Source organism: Thrips palmi, unplaced genomic scaffold (assembly GCF_012932325.1).
Source record: "Thrips palmi isolate BJ-2018 unplaced genomic scaffold, TpBJ-2018v1 HiC_scaffold_17, whole genome shotgun sequence".
Taxonomy (NCBI): domain Eukaryota; kingdom Metazoa; phylum Arthropoda; class Insecta; order Thysanoptera; family Thripidae; genus Thrips; species Thrips palmi.
In genome coordinates this window covers 7,442,853-7,462,181 of record NW_023144626.1, presented here as the reverse complement: position 1 = coordinate 7,462,181, position 19,329 = coordinate 7,442,853, and the positions used below count along the sequence as shown (strand labels likewise).

General features: G+C 59.2%; 1 protein-coding gene across 4 annotated transcripts; it reads right to left on the bottom strand.

The window, feature by feature from the left end:
- Positions 1 to 25: 25 nt before the first annotated feature.
- LOC117643595 (thymidylate kinase) lies at positions 26 to 1,768 on the bottom strand. Of its 4 annotated transcripts, none has more exons than XM_034382565.1 (6): positions 1,608 to 1,768; positions 1,231 to 1,368; positions 1,054 to 1,162; positions 845 to 935; positions 558 to 749; positions 26 to 482 (listed from the first exon to the last, which is right to left on the bottom strand). In XM_034382565.1, the coding sequence occupies exons 1-6, from the start codon at positions 1,612 to 1,614 to the stop codon at positions 255 to 257; spliced, it is 765 nt and encodes a 254-aa protein (XP_034238456.1). In that variant the 5' UTR covers positions 1,615 to 1,768; the 3' UTR covers positions 26 to 254. The 4 variants fall into 4 exon arrangements, with proteins under 4 accessions (XP_034238456.1, XP_034238458.1, XP_034238457.1 ...); XM_034382567.1 differs by having other exon boundaries at positions 1,553 to 1,733; XM_034382566.1 differs by lacking the exon at positions 1,608 to 1,768 and adding an exon at positions 1,482 to 1,588.
- Positions 1,769 to 19,329: the final 17,561 nt, after the last annotated feature.

Here is a 19,329-nt window from a genome sequence, read left to right as displayed (position 1 = left end):
CAAACTGTTCCACATCAACACAATATAAATTCAGCTACAAAGTATATTTCATTATTAATTCAGGTATCTTCTTGTGAAAAAACAAATACATGAAAACATTACAAAAAAATAAAGTTACAACATCATTATGCTTTTTATAATACTAGTGCCCCACATCACATCTTATTATGCTCACGTTTTGACACAGAACTGCCCAATAAGACATGGGCCATTTACACAAGACATACCTCTGGTCACATGTTAACTATCTTATTTCAACGTCCGTTACAAATGGCGCCATTAGGAATTGAGCCATTACAAATCGATCCATTAGGGATTGAGCCATTAGAGGTAAGGTCATTAGCAAAATAGCCATTTTGATGACTTATCGTCAAATTTTTTAAAGTCTTTATGGGTTGACTTACAGCCTGTGAATGCACCTCTTCAAACAGTTTCAATATTTCATTATGCACACTTTCAACATCTCTATCGGCATCAATATCCTGAAACAAAGATTTTAAATAATGAAAGTCCTTTGTTGCACAAAAACTCAACTTGCAAGTTATGAGCTATCTTACCTTCCATATTTTAGGGTCCTTCAATAGTTTATAGTTACTTCGCACTTTGGCTTGGAAGTCTGTTAGCTCGTATCTTTCTTCCCCAAAGCCACCCCTTTGCAAAGAAGCAGATTCACTGAGGTTTAGGATGAAGACTGCATCTGGGGCAGGCAAGCCCTCCTCCTGATTCCAGCACCATTGTAAATCCATATTCTGAAATTAAATTACATTCTAAAATTAAAATATCATCAATGAAAAGCAAGAAAAGAAAACAAAAAAAAAATGAAAATTTAGAAAAAGTAATTTACCTCCTTAGCTGCAGAAAAGGCAACACCAGAGTAGGAATATCTATCCACCACAAGGGAAACACCACTATGCAATTTTTTCCTTATCACAGGTCTGTAAAAAAAGCAATATAATCAAAATTTTACAATGCAAACTACAAATATTAATGGGGCCCATTTCCAACTGTACAAAACATAGAATGGAGACAAATAGATAAATTAATGCCGCTTACTCAAGTTCCCATCGATTCGCTGAGAATAATAGGTGCACAGCGTGATCAGGAAGTTCAATATTCTTTTTCAGATAGTCGTTGATGATTTTCCCAACAGCTGTCGTGCGATCTAAACAGGCATTCAGAAATCACAAAAAGAGAAAAACTCAGATCAGTACTTGACAAACACACACTCACCAGGAAAATTCATATATTCTGCAGGAATATTTTTCTTATTCAACGCTTCGACTAGCTTTTTGCACTGCGTGGTTTTTCCGCCTCGATCACAGCCTTCAAACACAATGAAAGTTCCTCTACGAACCATTTTGAATACAGCTGCAACAAAGATAGAGGAAATTTAAGAGAGTGCCAGAATTTTGAAACCTAAATGTCAAAAAGTAAGAAAATAACAGAGGTTGGTAGAATACTGAGAGGTAAGGTTACATTACACAATATGACATGCAAGTAATACTGTCACACAGGTTGACACCAAAGGCCTACAAGAGGAATAGGGTCCCACCGAAATGAAGACGTGTCAGCACTCAAAAGAAACTGTACTCAAATAAACCAGATACCTGACATGAAACAAACAGCGATGTTGTGTTCCCGCCTTTTCGGCTTCTGTTGTTTGCTTTGGCTTTTCCTCCGCTGCGTTGTTCGTGTCGTGTTCCGTTCCGTCCGTGAGCTCCAGATAGTGTCTCTGGGAGCGTGGTGTATGGCTGCTCGACAGCAAGTGGCGCCGCCAGGCCAGCGATACTCCACGCTGCACTTAGTTCTCCAACCGGCCGCTAGAGGACGCGGGAGCACGCGCCGGGCAGAGTCGGCAAAGGAGTCAGCTGCTGCCTGCTGCAGCGCGCTCAAAATCAAGCCGACAGTCTTTTGAAGTTAGTAGATTGAAAAATCTAAAGGAAACTAAACGAAGAGCCTTTTGTTCCGCGACGGCGTGACGCGTTACCGCTATGTCGTCTGGTCTGCGGCGGGGCGGGGCGGTCCCGAACCTCGCGCCCGCTGCGCCCTGCACGTTCTTCCCTTCCCTCTCCACCCACGGTCCTTAGTCCTTAATGGCCCTCTCCGTCCGTGTTGGCGTATTGACCAAATAACAGCGCGAGCGGCACGAGCCCACGGACTGCAGGCTCATTCCGAACATTCGTCGCTCTGTCTCCCTCGCGCTCGTGAGGCGTTCCGCTGGAGAGCGAGAGGGAGAGAGACAGAGCGTTCCCCGCGGTCCTCACGGCGCCGTGGCGTGCCGTGGCCCCGAGGACCTTTGCCCTTCAACTCCCCGGTCCCTGTTAGCCCTGCACTCCCGCCCCGCCATGGCCCCGCCGCCTTGTCCCGCTGGCGCTGGCAGCGCTGGTGGTGGCGCTGGTGGGCCTACCATCCCACCCTCTTCATCCCGTCTCATCCAGAGACCCACCACGCCCCGATCCAAGGCTGGCCCCCACCACGCCCCACCACGCCCCACCACGCCCCACCACGCCTCGCCCCACCCCGCCCCGCCCCGCCGATAATGCCCGTCCTGGCCGCCCCGTTCTTCCTTCCGGTTGCTATCTCCCCGGTTGGCTCCTCGATTCTTGCCGGTTGCAGAGCACCAGGACGCCCCCTTTTCCCTTCCCCGATCCGAAAGGGGAGGGGGCGCTGGGCGCTCCAGGCAGCTCCAGGCAGCTCCGGGCAGCTGCGGGCAGCTGCGGGCAGCTTCAGGCAGCTCCGGGCAGCTCCAGGCAGCTCCAGGCAGCTCCAGGCAGCTCCAGGCAGCTCCAGGCAGCTCCAGGCAGCTGCCGGCGACTCCAGGCAGCTCCAGGCAGACCGGGCCGTCCCCAGTAATCTACTGCGTCGGGGCTGCCACGCTGACAAACAGGCCCCAGGCGCCATCGCCGTCCCAGCCCGGCCGCGGGCCCTGGCCAGAGGGGGTGGGTGGCACCGGCTGGGCGATGGGGGATGGGGGAAATGGGAGGCACCAAGAATTGAAAACCGCATGGTAATTGTAATTGGTTCTCATTTTTCTCGGGGGAAAGGCTGTCGAGGCGACGCCCAGGCGACGCCCAGCCTCGCCAAGTGGCCGATTTACCAGCCCAATGGTGTCGGCGTGTCGGCTGGACGGCGGCGAGGCTACGGACGCACGGCGCACCCCAGGGGCTGCAGACTGATTCCGAGAGTCGTTTTCGTCGCTCTGTCTCTCTCGCACCTATAGGGCAGTGCTGGCTGATTCCGCGTAGTGCGCCTCTGTCTCCCTCGCACCAACGGGGCCCACGGGGCGCGGGGGTGCGAGAGAGACAGAGCGAGCCTGCTGGTGTTGACTTGGCCGGCTCATCGCAGCGCGCCGGCGGACTGGCGGACGCACCGCGGAAACCACCAGCACGGCCGCAGCCAGCCGCAGCTGCCTCGTTGTGCTTGGCTGCCTCGCTGCTTCAGGCCTCGCTCCGTTCAATTTCACAGCCGGCTAGCGCAGCTCGGCAGGGGATTATCTTACACACGGCTTTCATGTCGAGCCCCGGAGCAGGGGATGGGGCGCAGCGGCGCAGCCGATGCGTGGTCGGGCGTGGCGGCGTGGCCCTCCACATTAAGATCTGGTTTCGCGGCGCATGGCGCATCGCGTTGTTAGCGGCGACGTCGACACTCGAGCACACTCGAGAGACCGCCGCCACCGTAAGTTAGACGCGGCGCGAAAATCGGCCGACGCCGACAACGACGCCGACAACGACGCCGGCGCCGGCCGGGAGGCACGTCGTTATCGGCGGCCTCCACAGAGCAGCCGCAGCGCCGCGGCCGCGGAGAAACAAAGACAAGAATATCGAACGCCGCCGTCCCTGTCTCCGTCCCCGCGCCGCACGAAAAAGGAAACAAAAATTGAGCTTAGCTGGCGAATTCGTGCAGCTGTTCGCGTGTGTTCCGGCTATCGGGGGCGTCCCAGCACCGCTGCAGACTGATTCCGAGAGTCACTTCTGTCGCGCTGTCTCTCTCGCACCTGGACGGGACGCCCCTGCAGTGCGACAGAGACGGCGATTCGCGGTGTATCAGTCCGCTGCGCTGTCCTGCCCGGCCCTGCCGCATGACGGAAGGCCCGCGTTGTATAGTGGCGGCGAGGTGGCGGGGCGTGGCGAGCGGCGCGCCTGGAGGACGCCGATAACGTCGCCGTCGTGGCCGCGACGCCGCGACGCCGTGCTTACTGGTAGCGCGTGGGCGAGGTGGGCGAGGTTGGCGAAGTGGGCGAAGTTGGCGAGGTGGGCGAGGTGGGCAAGGTCCACGCCGTGTGTTTGGCCAACGCTCCGGCCGCGCGAGTTGCCTACGCCAAGCCTACGCCAGATTCAATAAAAGCTCTGTTTGTTCCCAATCCAATCTCTTTCCGCGATCGAGGCGGCCCTTCCCGGTCCAAGGCGGGGCGGGGTGTGGCGGGGCGGGGCGAACGCGGAGCAGGCGGAAGTTATTAGGGGGCTTCGGCTTCGGCGGAACAGAACGTACCCCTTTTCTCAGCAGGGTCCATCCCCTGATCCCCCTACTGCCCCACCCCCTCTCCTTTTCCTGGCCGCTTAAAGTCGTCAGGCCTGTAAGCACCTTAATTAGATCGCGAAGGGGACTCTCTCCCCCCTCCCCCCTCTCTCTCTCCCTCTCTCACTCTCGCTGTCGTGCGAAGACGCAACTAAGATCACGCGAGCTTCACGTGGGCGCACCGGGCGGCAGCAGGATGCCGGACAACTTCTTGTCTCTGTCGGCTGCGCCCTCACAAAAATAAAGGACATTTAAAATGAGCTGTCGTTTATTTCATTCGTGTAGTTCTTTTGACCAAACTTGAATTTTGACAAGATATGTTTTAATCAAAAGAAACTTGACTAAGAGCCTTCGTTCAACTATATTTTATTTTTTGAGAGACTCGGTTCAAATCCTTCTGTGCAAGGCTAGCTTATTATGGGTATTATGCGTTGTTATTTTTTGCTCTAGTTCTGCCTGTGCGGCTGCAGAATAAAAGCCCCGCGCGTCCACGCCTTGGGGGTGGGAATAATCTCGGGGGTAAGGGGAAGGGGGCAAGGGGGTACAGGGTGGCATCCGATTATTGGGTCCGTGTTGAATTATTGAGCACTGGCAAAGACGCGCGGAAGGCCGTGCGGAGCCGTTCCGTGCCGTGCCGTGCCGTGTCGCCCTCCAGAGCGCGGAAAAAACAACATAAGTTGGAATGAAGCACGAGTTCTAGGGATGACAAAACCCGCACGGACTGGAACGTCAACTTCGACATTAAATTTGCAGTTTTCGTTTGCGATTTTGTTTGCACAGAGTGTCGCAGTGTGGCGGTCGCTGTTCTCCGAGCACGATGCCGGCCCAACTCCTCCGGGTCCGGGGCGTCCGGGGTCATTCTCGAGACCGAGGACCGCGGCTCCGGCTTCGGCTCCGCTCGCAAACCGAACTGGCGCGGCGCCGTCGGCGTCCATCAATGCCGGGCCGGGCCTCCCCGAGCATCCGCGAGCATCCCCGAGCATCCGCGATGCCATTAGTCTGGCCGGGGCCGATTCGGTTTGGCTTGCCCTCCATTGAATAGAACCGAACCGGTGGCGTAGCGAGACGTGGCGAGGCGTAGCCGGGGGCGCAGTCATGAAAACGCGTCCGAACTTTTGGCTGCCTCCACCGGTCTTCTGGCCCACTGTGCAGCGTTCGCCGTACGCAGTGTGGTAGCGGTGGCAGTGTGACGGAGACGTGTTAACCGACCTTCGGGCCGCGCTCCGCGTTTAGAAACTCGCTGCGGCCTGCAGACTGATTGCGAGAGTCGTCGCTCTGTCTCTCTCGCACTCACAGGGCGTCTCGTACAGGTGCGAGAGAGACAGAGCGAGACTCTCGGAATGCGGCGGGCCGGCCACTAATTGAAGGAGGCTGCCGTCGTCGCGCTGCGAAAGGCGGATAAGAAAAGCCGTGCCGAATCTGCCAAACGCATGCATCGAGCGAATACCATCGGACCGTGACAACACTTTCTTAAAATAAAGTCTTTTAATGGGCACACACTGCAAGAAATAACCACAACAAAAGTACACAAATTTCTGGCAAATCTTTTATCAGGACGGTCCTTTTCAAGTACAGCAATCGTAATACAAAGTACAATGGACCCGGCATGACGAGTGCTGTGAAGTCCAGGCCTCGTTGTGGTTTTTACAATTCTCGGTGTACTTTCCACAACCCCTGTTGTACTTTTACTGTACAGTTTTTATTGTACTTTTGTTGTACTATCCACGCTTTTCTTGCAGTGCACGAAAACGTCCAGACAGATCCGCACACGGAGACACTCCACTCGGTTGCACTCGTTGCTCGAAGTCCGCGCCGCGTCTTGTTCCGGCCAAACTTGGAACGAAAGGGCAGCCCTCCTGCAGACTGATTCCGCACGAACGGTGCTTCCGTCGCTCTGTCTCTCTCGCACTCCTGGGGCGAGTCGGAGGGGTGCGAGAGAGACAGAGCGACGGCGCACTGCTGTCGGAATCAGCCCGCTGGCCCCCCGGGGCGGCGCTGCAGTAGCAGCTCCCTCCAGCAGGGGGCTTCGATCGGGCCAGTGTCGCCGTTATGAATTATTCAGACCATTAAATCAATTTCCCATATTATGTTTTATCTGAGACGGACAGCGGAGGGGGAAGAAGGGAGGCACTTCGTGTTTCTGCGGTTTGGTCCTTTTTTCGGGCGCGCCCACGTTTCATTCTTGATTTTCAACGATTTGAGACTTGGAGACGAAACTCAAGGAGTCTCAGCGGTGCCTGCAAAGCGCACTGTTTCCAACAGTTTGCTTGGGGACAGACGCACATTTAAAACAGTGTGCCATGCACACACTTGCGTTTGCAGAGTAAGTAGTCAACCACTTAGTTTGCGTTTTTTGCGCGCGTCTTTCCAGGGAAACGAGAGGCTTGGCCCCGAAACAGGGCCCACTCTGGCGGCCTCGTCGTGCGGGGCCACGCCCGCCACGCCCACCTCCTCCCGCATCCGATGCTTCCACGGCGTAGGGTAATCTTCCACTTGGCAGGGCTGCGCCAGGCTGCCCGTTTCTGTGTCGGAGGAAACCGCGTCAAGCCGCGACAGGCGCGGACGGGCAGGGCGGGCGCCGCACAGTGGGCCAGAACACCGGTGGAGGCGGCCAAAACTCTAGAGACGCGTTTTGAGCGCCAGTGTCGCTGAGCAGGACTCGAACCGAACGTGTGACCCCACCAATGGATTGCTCTCCGAACGAGGAATCCATTGGTGGGGTCACACGCTCGGTTCGAGTCCCATTTAGCGACTCTGGAGCTCAAAACGCGTCTAGAGTTTTGGCCGCCTCCAAGGGGTACCCAACTCAAGATAATCATTGCACCTCTAGTTGGTAATCAGTGAAATAATCAACATCATCCAATGAACTGACAATCATACTTTCGGGGATTCAATCACTTTTGACCATTTTTGCGAGACCTCTGCTCCCAAACTATCAGCGGTCAAAGCCTTCCCGAGGTGGGGCATGAAAGAGTAGGGTCTTCAAAATAGTAAGGCGTCGAGGGAGGCCTTTGACCGCAACTAAATTGGATGCAGTGACCGCTCAAAGTCAGCAAAAACGGTAATTTTCTGAAACTCATTCGCTTTTTGACCATTTTTGCGAGACCACTGCTCCAAAACTATCAGCGGTCAAAGCCTTCCCGAGGCGGGTCATGAAAGAGTAGGGTCTTCATAATAGTAAGGCGTCGAGGGAGGCATTTGACCGCAAATAAATTAGATGCAGTGACCGCTCAAAGTCAGCAAAAACGGTAATTTTCTGAAATTCATTCATTTTTTGACCATTTTTGCGAGACCACTGCTCCCAAACTATCAGCGGTCAAAGCCTTCCCGAGGCGGGGCATGAAAGAGTAGGGCCTTCATAATAGTAAGGCGTCGAGGGAGGCCTTTGACCGCAACTAAATTGGATGCAGTGACCGCTCAAAGTCAGCAAAACGGTAATTTTCTGAAATTCATTCACTTTTTGACCATTTTTGCGAGACCACTGCTCCCAAACTATCAGCGGTCAAAGCCTTCCCGAGGCGGGGCATGAAAGAGTAGGGTCTTCATAATAGAAAGGCGTCGAGGAAGGCCTATGACCGCAACTAAATTTGACGCAGTGGCTGCCCAAAGTCACCAATATTGAATTTCCGACACTTTAACAGCTTTCCGAGGTCGGTGCTCAAATAATCCCCAATATTTCCCAATAATCAACATAATAACCTCCTATAATCAGTGATAAATAATAAAATAATCAAAATAAATCACATGTAATCATACTCTAAATATAATCAGTGTACATGAAAATCTTGAGTTGGTTACCCCTGGGCCGCCTCCGCCAGTCTTCTGGCACACTGTGCGGCGCTCGCCGCTCTTGCCTCTCCACGACGTCCTCATCATCTTTGCCTTTCTTTCGGCACTCACGTCCCCAACTTTATGCTGCTGTGGCAACTAAAAGTTTACTGGACGAACTTTGGATCCACTTACACGACAGTTCGGACCTACTATTTTATTTTCCGGGTATACACTGGAAAGCGTGGGACAAAACGTGAAACAAATTTCTAGAAACACAATCGCACGGTGCCCAGTCACGTGTGGAATCCTTTTTCTTTCAAACGTCGAAAGCTCTTCTTTTACTGCGGTGCAGCGCGTGCGGAAAGTCCCCTGCGAAATCTCCCCTCGTCTTCGCACCTTCGCTCCCATTCACTCCCATTAGGACGCCGGGGACGCTGCAGGCCGACTCCGAACGGCGCTTTCGTCGCTCCGTCTCTCTCGCACTCGCGGGGCGTCCCGTAGGGCCCGTAGGGGTGCGAGAGAGACAGCGCGACGGAGCCGGCGAGGCGTTGGCGGGCCGACTCTAATACGCCACTGCAATCGCCGAGCAGCGAGAGGTTAGTGTGGAAAAGAACGCCACGCCAGCGGAAAAAAAACACAACTTTTTATTTCCAAAATTTTCCGCGCCAGCTTTGAATATTTTTGAATGGCGCGGAGCCACGGGGGCCGCGCCTCGTCTGTCTATCGGCTTGGTGCACTGTGTGGCGCACTGTGTGGCGGCGAGAGCGCCGCGCTCCGCTCCACTCGACGTCCAGCACTTCCTTTGACAACGCCCCCTGCCGCTTCTCTGCCTCCGCCCTCGGGCGGAGCGGGCGGAGGCGCGCTTGTTGTGTGTGCATTTTCCCTTCCGACGTGCGTACCTTGCACTCCACAGTCCTGTTTCCGCCTCGTGCACACACAGACACAGACGGGCAGATAGACAGACAGACAGACACACACACAGTGGCGGCCCGGTGCTCCCAAGCGGTGCTCCTCGAAGCACGGCCTGTAGGGAAGATGGATCGAGGGCACGCCTCCCAGGGCGCCAAGAAGGCCCCGGGGATGGAGGAGGCAGGGGAGGCAGGAGGCAGGCACCTGGCGTGGCGGGCTGGCGGTCCCTCGGCTTCCCCACCGCTTTGGAGGCGCCTGCGAGGTAGGCAATCCGCCGGCCGGCCGAGCATGGGTGCGTGACGGGACAGCCTACCTCGCAGGCGCTCGCCCGCCGCAGCTGCTGGCTGGTGGGCTGGTGGGATGGTGGGCTGGTGGGCTGATGGGCTGGTGGGCTGGTGGGCTGGTGGGGCTGGTGGGCTGGTGGGGCTGGTGGGCTGGTGGGCTGGTGGGCTGGTGGGCTGGTGGGCTGGTGGGCTGGTGGGCTGGTGGGCTGGTGGGCTGGTGGGCTGGTGGGCTGGTGGGCTGGTGGGCTGGCCTGGCTGCGGCTGGCGAGGGGCCAAGAGGTGTCTCTGGGCGGATCGATCGCTAGCTGCAGCCTGCCAGCGACCTCGGCCCGGGCCGCTGGGCCTCGGCATGGGCCTCAGCATGGGCCGTGGGATCCCCAGCAGCATTCCTCGCACCAGAGAAAGAAAGAAAGAAAGAGAGTGAGTGAGAGAGTAAGGAAGAAAGGGAGGGAAAGAGAGAGAGAGAAGAGAGAGAGAGAGAGAGAGAGAGAGAGAGAGAGAGAGAGAGAGAAGAAAAAGGAATGAAAGAACAAACAAAGAAAACCCGGCGCCTAATAAGCCTGACTTATTCAGGGGTTGGTTCGCCGCCGACAGCGCACCGGTGGAATATCTGACAAGTAATTTCAGCGCTCTCCACGCTTCGCTTTAACGTTTCGCTTCCCACGTTACGCTTCCACGCTTCGCTTTCCACGTTTCACCTCCCACATTTCACTTCCCACGCTTCACTTCCCACGCTTCACTTCCCACGTTTCACTTCCCTCGCTTCCCTTTCGCGTTTCACTACTTCCACGCTTCGACGCTTCACTCCCCACGCTCCGCCTCCACGCTCTGCCTCCGCGTTTGCGCGCGGCATCGCGGCGTGAAGGACAATTAGATGACGGGGAGGGGGATTGCTCGGGAAGCCAGGTGTGGCCTTCGTCCTTCCAGCCTGCCGGGTCGGGCCGGGCCCTGCTCCATTCGGCTTTGAACCGAATCACTGACACGGCTCGGCGCGGCTCGGCACGGCCCGGTCACATCGCGCCGCAATCGCGCAGTGCGACGGGCCGAACGGCGCTTTCGTCACTGCGTGTCTGTGTCGTCCGGCAGGGCCGCAGGGGCCGCGAGAGAGACAGGCGCTGTTCGGAGCCAGCCCGCAGCCTCGCGCCAAATCATCCAATCCCGCCGGTGCCGGCCCCGCGGGGGTGAAGGGGGAGGGGGCATGGCAAGCCAGGAAAGCGCGCGCCCTTTGAGCGCCGGGCGGCGGGGCGACGTCGGCGACGGCGACACGGTGTTAGCCTCGGCCTGCCGTCGGTTGCAGACTGAATCCGTGAGTCGTTTTCGTCGCTCTGTCTCTCTCGCGCCTATAGGGGACGTCCCAGCAGTGCGAGAGAGACAGAGCGACGAAAACGACTCTCGAAATCAGTCTGCTGCTTCACCGAGAAGAGGCCGGTCACAACGGGTCGCAATCACAGCCGCTTTGCCTTTAGAGCGAGAAGGAAGGAGAGGAAGGGAGCACTGTAAAAATTTGAGTCGTCACTTGATGACAATTTCAAGGCTAATTTTCCTTACAAGGATGTCATCAAGTCAATTTATGACATTGTTGTCACGCCCATGCAATAAGTATAGGAGCTTTGATGAAAATGTCATCAATTTGTGACGAGATTGTCATCATTTCAAAGTGATGAAAATGGCATTCACGTTTTTGTCATAAAGTGACAACAAATTTTCACAGTGAGGCCACGGAGTGCAGGTTTTCTTGTTCCGCGATTGCGAGCACGACCCTTCCCCTCCCCTCCTCCCCTCCCCACCTGCCAGCGTGCCCCCCGTGCCCCCTCACCCCCTCCGCTCCGCAACCGCAAGCAGGCTGTGGGCCGCAACCCCAGGGTAATCGGCTTATTCGGGCCACCATGCACGTCGAGGGTGTGGGGCGTGGAGTAATACAGCGGGGAGTACCGCGGGGACTGTGGCGGGGAGTACAGCGGGGAGCACAGCAGGGACTGCGGCGAGGAGTTCAGTGGGGAGTACAGCGTGGAGGACAGCGGGGAGTACAGCGGGGAGCACCGCGGGGAGTACAGTACAGCGGGTGTACAGCGAGGAGTACAGCGGGGAGCACCGCGGGGAGTACAGTACAGCGGGTGTACAGCGAGGAGTACAGCGGGGAGCACCGCGGGGAGTACAGTACAGCGGGTGTACAGCGAGGAGTACAGCGGGGAGCACCGCGGGGAGTACAGCGGGGAGCACCGCGGGGAGTACAGCGGGGAGCACCGCGGGGAGTACAGCGGGGAGTACGTCCGGGAGTTTGGCCTCGACTGCGCGCCGAGGAGTGTGGAGCTGAGTGACAGACGCGGGCAGGCATTACATCCGGCTGTCACATCAGCGAACGCAGCCAGTGGAGGGGTGCCGTCGGCGCCGTCGTGGTCCTGGTGCTGAAGGGCGGGCTCAGGACTGAGGCGTTCTCAATGTGGCTGTCGCGAAGTCGGTGCGATGGAAAGAATTTCAGCTCGAATGTTTGCTGCGCTCCACGTGGGCCGACTTGGTAACGCTGCAGGTGTCTGGGGAAACCGCCACCATCACCACGATCACCACCGTCATCACCATCATCTCCCTCACCGACGTCGTCGCGGAATTCACTCGCATCATAACGCGTTCAGCAAAACGACCAAACGCCATCGGAGAGGGCCACCCCCCGCGGACCTGCCGCCGACTGTGCCTGGAGCAGGCTGGGCAGGGGCAGGCTGGAGTCAGAGTAGAGGGGGAGGGGGTGAAAAGTTGGCTACACGTGGATGCCCCCCAACCCGCAGGGAGGCGCCCCACCACCCCCACCCCCTCCCCGCTCCATCCACAAAGCGTTACGACCTCGGTTGGCACTCGTGAAATATAGCAATTTTCCTTCCGGCGTGGAGGCTTAGCAACTCGTCCACACGGGGAGGGGAAATTTAACGCCTTCCGAACGTCGTTGTGGTGTGGCCGCGCTTGCAGGCCGAACGGCGCCTTCGTCGCTCTGTCTCTCTCGGTCTCCTACGGCGTCCCTATGGGTGCGAGAGAGACAGAGCGACGAAAGCGCCGTTCGGAATCAGAGCCACGCCGTCCTGCCTGGAACCGAAGGAAAGTTCGGGAGGCGCGGCTACGCGGCGGCAGCGCTATACGCGGGGCCATACATTGTTGCTGAGGACCGCCAGGCGCGGCCAGGCGCCGCCAGGGTCAGCCCAAAACGAGTTTAACATTCTAGAGGTTTTGCGCTGTCGGCGGAAAGATTTATTTGCGAGACTAAAAGCGAGGCAGCAAGACAAAGAAACCCGAACAAGAATTTCGATCGTGGTCCAACCCACAGTGGCCGCATGCCACAGTCCATGAAGCAGGCGCGACATTCTTAGTCCGCGGCGAAGCGGAAAAGTTTGGTGCACGTGCGCGGCGACCACGTCACAGTGGACCAGAACACCGGTGGATGCGGTCAAAATCCCCGACGTGTTTTGAGCTCCAGAGTCGCTAAATAGGACTCGAACCGAACATGTGACCCCAGCAATGGATTGCTCTCCGAACGAGGAATCCATTGGTGGGGTCACACGTTCGGTTCGAGTCCCTTTTAGCGACTCTGGAGTTCGAAATGCGTTCAGCGTTTTGGCTGGGTCAACCGGTCCTCTGGCCCACTGTGCTACGTACCACGCGGCACGGGAAACGTGTTGTGTTCAGAGAAAGACGGAAAACTAGTGAACTGGACAAAACGAGACCAGCAGTGCGTCCAATCGCCGCAGCCGTGCCCATCGGTGCCTCAGTGCCTCTCTCTCTCTCGCCAATTACAGCTCGGATGGATGGAGCAGCGCACCACTAGCGGCCGGGTTCGCATTGCGGTAGCGCCACGGCCGCCATGGCGTGCACAGATGCAGACCGGGCGCTGGAGTCGGTAGGGGGCGGGGCGGGGCGGGCGGGGCGGGGCGGGGATGGCCGAAGATGGGAGGCGGTGCCGGCAGCGGGGGAGGGGATGCTGCAACCTTGGCCTGCCCGGACCGGCTATCGACCGGGGGGCCCGTGCAGTCGGAGGGGTACCCCCCACCCCTGACCGCCCCTGCGCCCCTGCGCCCCCTCCCCCGCTGCCCCCACTTAAATTCGCTGTCGCCCCCCTGGCAGCACCGGGGCCCCCGCAGCCCCGCAGCGCGGCGGGGCGTGGCCGGGAGAGGTGTGGCGCTGGGACGAGCACAGCGAGCACGCCGGGTTTTGCATATACATGGGAAGGGGGATGCTGCCCAAGGCAGGAATCGGGAAAAAACGGGCGAGTGGCCGATATTTGGTGCAGTTTGAAGGACTCTGCGGAGACCAGTGGCTGGCCTCCTGGAGTTTTTGTGAGGCGTTAGTTTAATGGTGCTGAGCCTAGGCAGAGATTATGGACATGGTCGTGGTCATTCGGTCCAGCATACCCCAAAAATGGAATAGACATAGGATTCTTGATACTTCTCCTGCACCAAAAACTTAATCGAAATATGAGTTGGGTTGTCGAAGGAAGTGCCCGGCCACTCCAGCACTGACGCCCCGCCCCACCCCGCCACGCCCCTCCCATCTCACTCGCATCAGGGTAAAAGCATTGCATTGCGCGTGCCGGGCGGTGGCATTTTTCCCCTCGGCTTACAGCCCACCCCGGATAGAGCGAAAGACTCTTGAGTTTAGTGAGTGTCTCATAACCAACTATTCTAGTTTCAATTCCCTCCCACGCGTATCAGAAGTTCCTTCCAAACGGCGAACAATTCAGCAGGAAATCGGAAAATTTAGCCCAGCAGAAGCAGAGCAGGGAGCAGTACCTTCCCCCGAGACGTTCAAGGCTCAGTAGAACTACACGGCGCGGCGTCACACCACCAACTTTGATGTTGTTCCGGACCACTTCCCCCTACCCTCGCTTCGGTTCTTGGGATGAGATTGCTTCCTGCCTGTAACGACAGAGAAGGTGAAAGGGAGAAGCCACAACTCAGGCTCCGGCTGCAGTCGGGGCCGGGGGGCCTGTGGGCTGTGGGCCCCCACCCCCAGAGCCGCCGCCTGGCCGTGCCCCCCGAGGGGCCTCATGTCCTTCCTCCTTCACAAAGGTCGAAGGTCGGCGCAGGGCTGGACGAGGGGCTGGATTTAGCTGGGGATGCTTACCGCGGCGATGGCGAAGCGCGAAGCACGACGTCCGCCTGGCGCCGTTAGGCCGAGACAAACTCGAACCCAACCGACGACCTTGCCTCACGGAGAGCTCGATTTTCAGATGGGTACCGCGCCGTGCTATGTGGGCTGATTAGTACCGCCCTACAAGCCGAGATTGCCCCGGGACCGGCAGCGAGACTCGCAGGTATTTCACCTTCCTATCTCCGAGGACTTCCCCGCGCCCCGTGTAGGAGGATGATAAGACCTGGCCCGTTGACACGCAAGCAGCAAGCAGGGGGAGAGAAGGACGTGTCTGCCAGCGTGCCAGCCCGCGCACGGTGCGGCCTGCCTGCCTGCCTGGACGGCAATCTGGCAACACTGCAGCGAATCACGCCACTGTAAGCGTGCCAATAATAAACGTCTGTTGGCGTGTGCCTAGGCGTGCGATGGATGCACGGCAGTGGCCCTCGCCCCGGGGCCACCCCGGACGGTCCCGGACGGCCCCGGATGAAAGCCGAAACTCTCGGCCGGGCCGCCGCGGCCTCCCTTCCGAGTCTTTCAGGGCCGCTCGGGGGCCTAGGCAAGGCACGGTGGGCCAGAAGAACGGTGCAGGCGGCCAAAACTCTTGACGCGTTTTGAGCTCCAGAGTCGCTAAAAGGCACGCGTACCGAAAGTGTGGATTCCTCGTTCGAGGAGCAATCCATTGATGGGGTCACACTTTCGGTACGCATGCCTTTTAGCGACTCTGGAGCTCAAAACGCGTCTATAGTTTTGGCCGCCTCCACCGGTCCTCTGGCCCACTGTGCAAGGCCGGCAAGGCCGGCAAGGCAGCCCCCTCCCCTGCCTGGAAATGGGCAGCCGAACAGGCAGCCCTGCCAGCACCCGCCAGCGATGAGAAGATGGAAAAGTTTCCGCACAATTTATACGGTCTCAATTCGAAACAAGTTTAGTCATATTGCGACGAGAGACGCCCACCCGCCCTCCGTCCGGCCTCCTTGTCTATAAAGAGCTTCACGCCGGCAACGCCCGTCCGGGACGGACAGGGGGACGCTGTTGGGAAGGCGTTGCTACGTCGCGTTGAAACCCGGGGGACCGGTGTTCGAATCCCAAACAAATTCATTCTTTCTTTCTTTTTTTTCCACGCCCGCCTTTCAAAAGTTTTCGCTACGTCGAAGACGGCCGCCGTGGTAGCGCTGTCTGCCTGCCAGTCTGCCTGTCTGCCTGCCTGTCTGTTTGCCCGTCTGCCTGCCTGCCTGTCTGTCTGCCTGCCTGCACGTACCGCCCTTTCTGGAGCAGCCCGCCACTTCTAATCCAATTCCCCTCCCCTGCAGGGCAGCGGGCACCAAGGCAGAAGCGCAGCGCATGTTTGCTCGCTGCACGCCGCCGGCAAAAGTTTTCGATGGTCTTTGGGGTGCCGCGGCATGGCGGCGCGATGGCGGTGGCGGGGGGCTTCAAGTTCCCCGGCCGCGGCGAGCGCCTGGAAGGTAGGCCTCGCGCGCAAAGCCAGGCATCCCTGGCGAGCGGGTTGCCTACCCGCAGCTTCGCAGGCGCTCCTGCGCGCTCCCGGCGCGATTCCATTTTCGAGTTTTGCAGTGGATTTTCTGGACTGAACTTTTCCGATTCGTTTCCCGGACGAATTGCAGCTGCGTGCGATCCAGTGCGATTGAGGGCCTGCCGGGCCTGCTGGGCCTGCTCGGTGATCCGGCCGGTTGCCATGGCGACAGCGCCACGCAGCTTGGCCAGCTTGGCGTTCTCGCCTCCAGGCGGCGCCACTGGCCTTTGCCGCTTGGTCGGGGTGGTCGGGGTGGTCGGGACGGCACCCTGCCTGCCCTGCCAGCCCTGCCTCCTCGCCGCCGCCACCCCAGCCAGGCTGCTTCCGTCCTGCGCCCCGTCTCGCTTGCGCTCACGCGGCGCCCCGTGGCGGCGCGAGAGAGAAAGAGCGACGGAGCGCCGCTCGGAGTCAGCCCACCGCGCGCCACGCATCGACCCAGAGACCTCCCCCTTGGAGGGGTGAAGGACGAACCGGCCCACCAGGACCGCGCCGACCGGGCGGACCCGGACCGGGACCGGGTGGAGGAAGGGGTAGGGTGTCTCCGCGCTGCTCGAGCAGCTCGAGGCGGCCGCGGGTACCATGGGTGCGAGGCAGTGCGAGGCAGTGCGAGGGCTGTGGGGCAGCGTGGGGCCGTGGGGCGGGGCAGAGCAGCTGCTGGGGTTGTACAAGCCCCGTCTCGCTGAAGGCGAGGAAGGGAGAGAAGTTTGGAGAACACGAGCCGCAATTGCTTCCCTGCCACGGTGGGGTACTAAGTAAGCACCCCCACCCCCCGTCCGCTGCCTGCCCGCCAAGCCACGCCACGCCCGTGAGCAAGGTCACGACATGGTCACGGAGCGAGCACCGAGGTTTTTAATTTAGTGGACAGCGGCCGGAACCCTGGCCGGAACCGTCCTTGGGCCGGCCGGCGGAACGAGCAAGAGCAAACCTCGCTTCCTCGCTTCCTCGCCTCCTCGCTTCCTCGCTTCCTCGCTTCCTCGCTTCCTCGCTTCCTCGCTTCCTCCCTTCCTCGCTTCTCGCTTCCTCGCTTCCTCGCTTCCTCGCTTCCTCCCTTCCTCGCTTCCTCGCTTCCTCGCTTCCTCGCTTCCTCCCTTCCTCGCTTCCTCCCTTCCTCGCTTCCTCCCTTCCTCGCTTCCTCCCTTCCTCGCTTCCTCCTTCCTCGCTTCCTCGCTTCCTCGCTCTTCCTCGCTTCCTCGCTTCCTCGCTTCCTCGCTTCCTCGCTTCCTCGCTTCCTCCCTTCCTCGCTTCCTCACTGCTCAAGATAGAGCAATAAAACTGATGCGGCGTCTGCGGGCACAGCGGCGGCGCGCCGAGCAGGCGCGTCTGATTCTGAACGGTGCTTCCTTCGCTGTCTCTCGCTCGCACCCCTACGGCACGCACCGTTAGTGCGAGAGAGATGGAGCGACGGAAGCACCGTTTCGGAATCAGTCGGCCGGGGCGCGGAGCGGCGTGGAGGTGGAGTCCTCGGATTGCCGGAGACGAGGTGGAGCCTAGGCGGCCGCGGCCGCGGATGGGGCGGTGGAGGTAACATAAGTTCCAGCCACCGTAAAAAGATCCAGGCTGGCGCGGCGCGGCGCTGCGGAGCCGTTGGGGTTTTCATCGCATTCAATCATCCCGCACTTGACTGCATCGAGAAGAACTTGCTGCCTTCAGCGCGAAAAGCGATCCATTTGACGACAGAGCTTCGAAGAAGCACGTTCTCCTTCTTCATCGCCAACCACGACTTCATTTCTTTTGCACGGCGTGTTTCTGATTCCAGAGGGGGTGGGGGGATTCTCGAACTCTCGCGCACCTGGAGCAGCAATGCGGTTTGACCTGCGGTCGGGGGAGGCCGGCGAGGGTGTAGGGTGGGGGTGTGGACCCCCATCGCACGATACCCGGCTGCTGCGGAGTCTGATCAATCTTTCGTAGTCCAACAAGTCCAACAAAGTGTGTCATACCGACGTTCGACGTCGCAGTGTATGTGTGTGCCCAGCCCCCAGCCCGTCCTGGAGATGCATCCGGAGGTGCACGCCCCGCCCTACCCCGCCCCGGCCCGCCCCGGCATAGCCCAGGCTTGGTGACGGCCTGGAATGAAGGGACGTGTCTGGCATCCAGCGCGGCCGAGCGTGGGGCCCGAGCGATTTCCGAGCGATTCCGAGCGCAGGGCGCTGGTCCACGACGGAGACGCGGTGGTCGAGGGCGCCGGGGCGCGGGGCGGCGCGGGGACGGCCGTGCACTGCAGCGGGCACAGCGGCACAGCGAGGCGCCATACTGGCCGCGCTCATTCCTCACCAAACTTTGGAGAGACGTTAGAAGCAGGGCGGGGCGGGGCGGGGCGGGGCGCGCGCCAGAAATCAGTATGAACTGTGTGGAAAGTTGCACGGCCAGCCGGAAGGTGCGGAGCGAACGGGAACGGGCTGGCGGTGCCCTGCGGTGCCCTGCGCTGCCGTGTGGAAGAAATAAGGAGAAAGTTGAAAGGGTGTTCTGCTCACTTCGACAGTTTTCAAACGGGGTTTGCGGAAGTTCCAGCTCCTGCGGCCTCTACCGGCAAGTCACGCAAAGGGGACCAAGGGACTTTCCAGACAACGAGGACACACCGTGGTTTGTAGCCGACTGCCTGGAATTAGAGGAAGGAGGAGAAAAGAAGAAGAAAGAGAGATGTGTGATCATTTTCTGTCATCTTGGGGTGACGAACGCTCGCACTGCTCGCGCTAGCAGAGAAGGCCGCTCGACCTTATGGGGCTGCGACACGGCCCTGCCCGCCCCTCTCCTTCCCTCTGCCCTGCCCCCAGCCCCGGCCCTCTCCACGCCCCTCTCCGCCCACAGCGACAGCCAATGCAGGGCCAACCCTTCCCCCACCCTCCCGATCCACCATGGACCCCAACCCTCTTTCATATCGATTCGGTGGCAGCAGAGGCCTCGGCAGCCTCGGCAGCTCGGCGTGCCCCGAAGGAGGGGGCGGGGAGGGGGCGGGGAGAGGGCGGGGAGGGGAGGGGGCGTGGCGGGGAGGGGGCGGGGAGGTGCGGTGAGCGGCCCCGGGGGCTCCGTGGGGTGCTCGGAGGATGGGATGGGGCGGCGGGGCGTGTTGGAAGCTCTAGTGTGCACGCCCCGCCCCGCCCCGCCGCACCTCTTCGAGGGCCCAGGGCGCAGATATTCCAAGGCCATCCCAGGGCCAGGCGTGGGCCTCGCCGGCCTGGGCCCTCCTCTCGCACTTCAGCGGCGGAACTATGG

What these genes read in the sequence shown, in the direction of transcription:
- LOC117643595 (XM_034382565.1), bottom strand. An exon ending in GCGAATCGATGGGAACTTGA is followed by an intron (nt 936 to 1,053) that starts GTAAGCGGCATT and finishes CTTTTTTTACAG; the next exon opens with ACCTGTGATAAGGAAAAAAT. An exon ending in AGGACCCTAAAATATGGAAG is followed by an intron (nt 483 to 557) that starts GTAAGATAGCTC and finishes TCTTTGTTTCAG; the next exon opens with GATATTGATGCCGATAGAGA.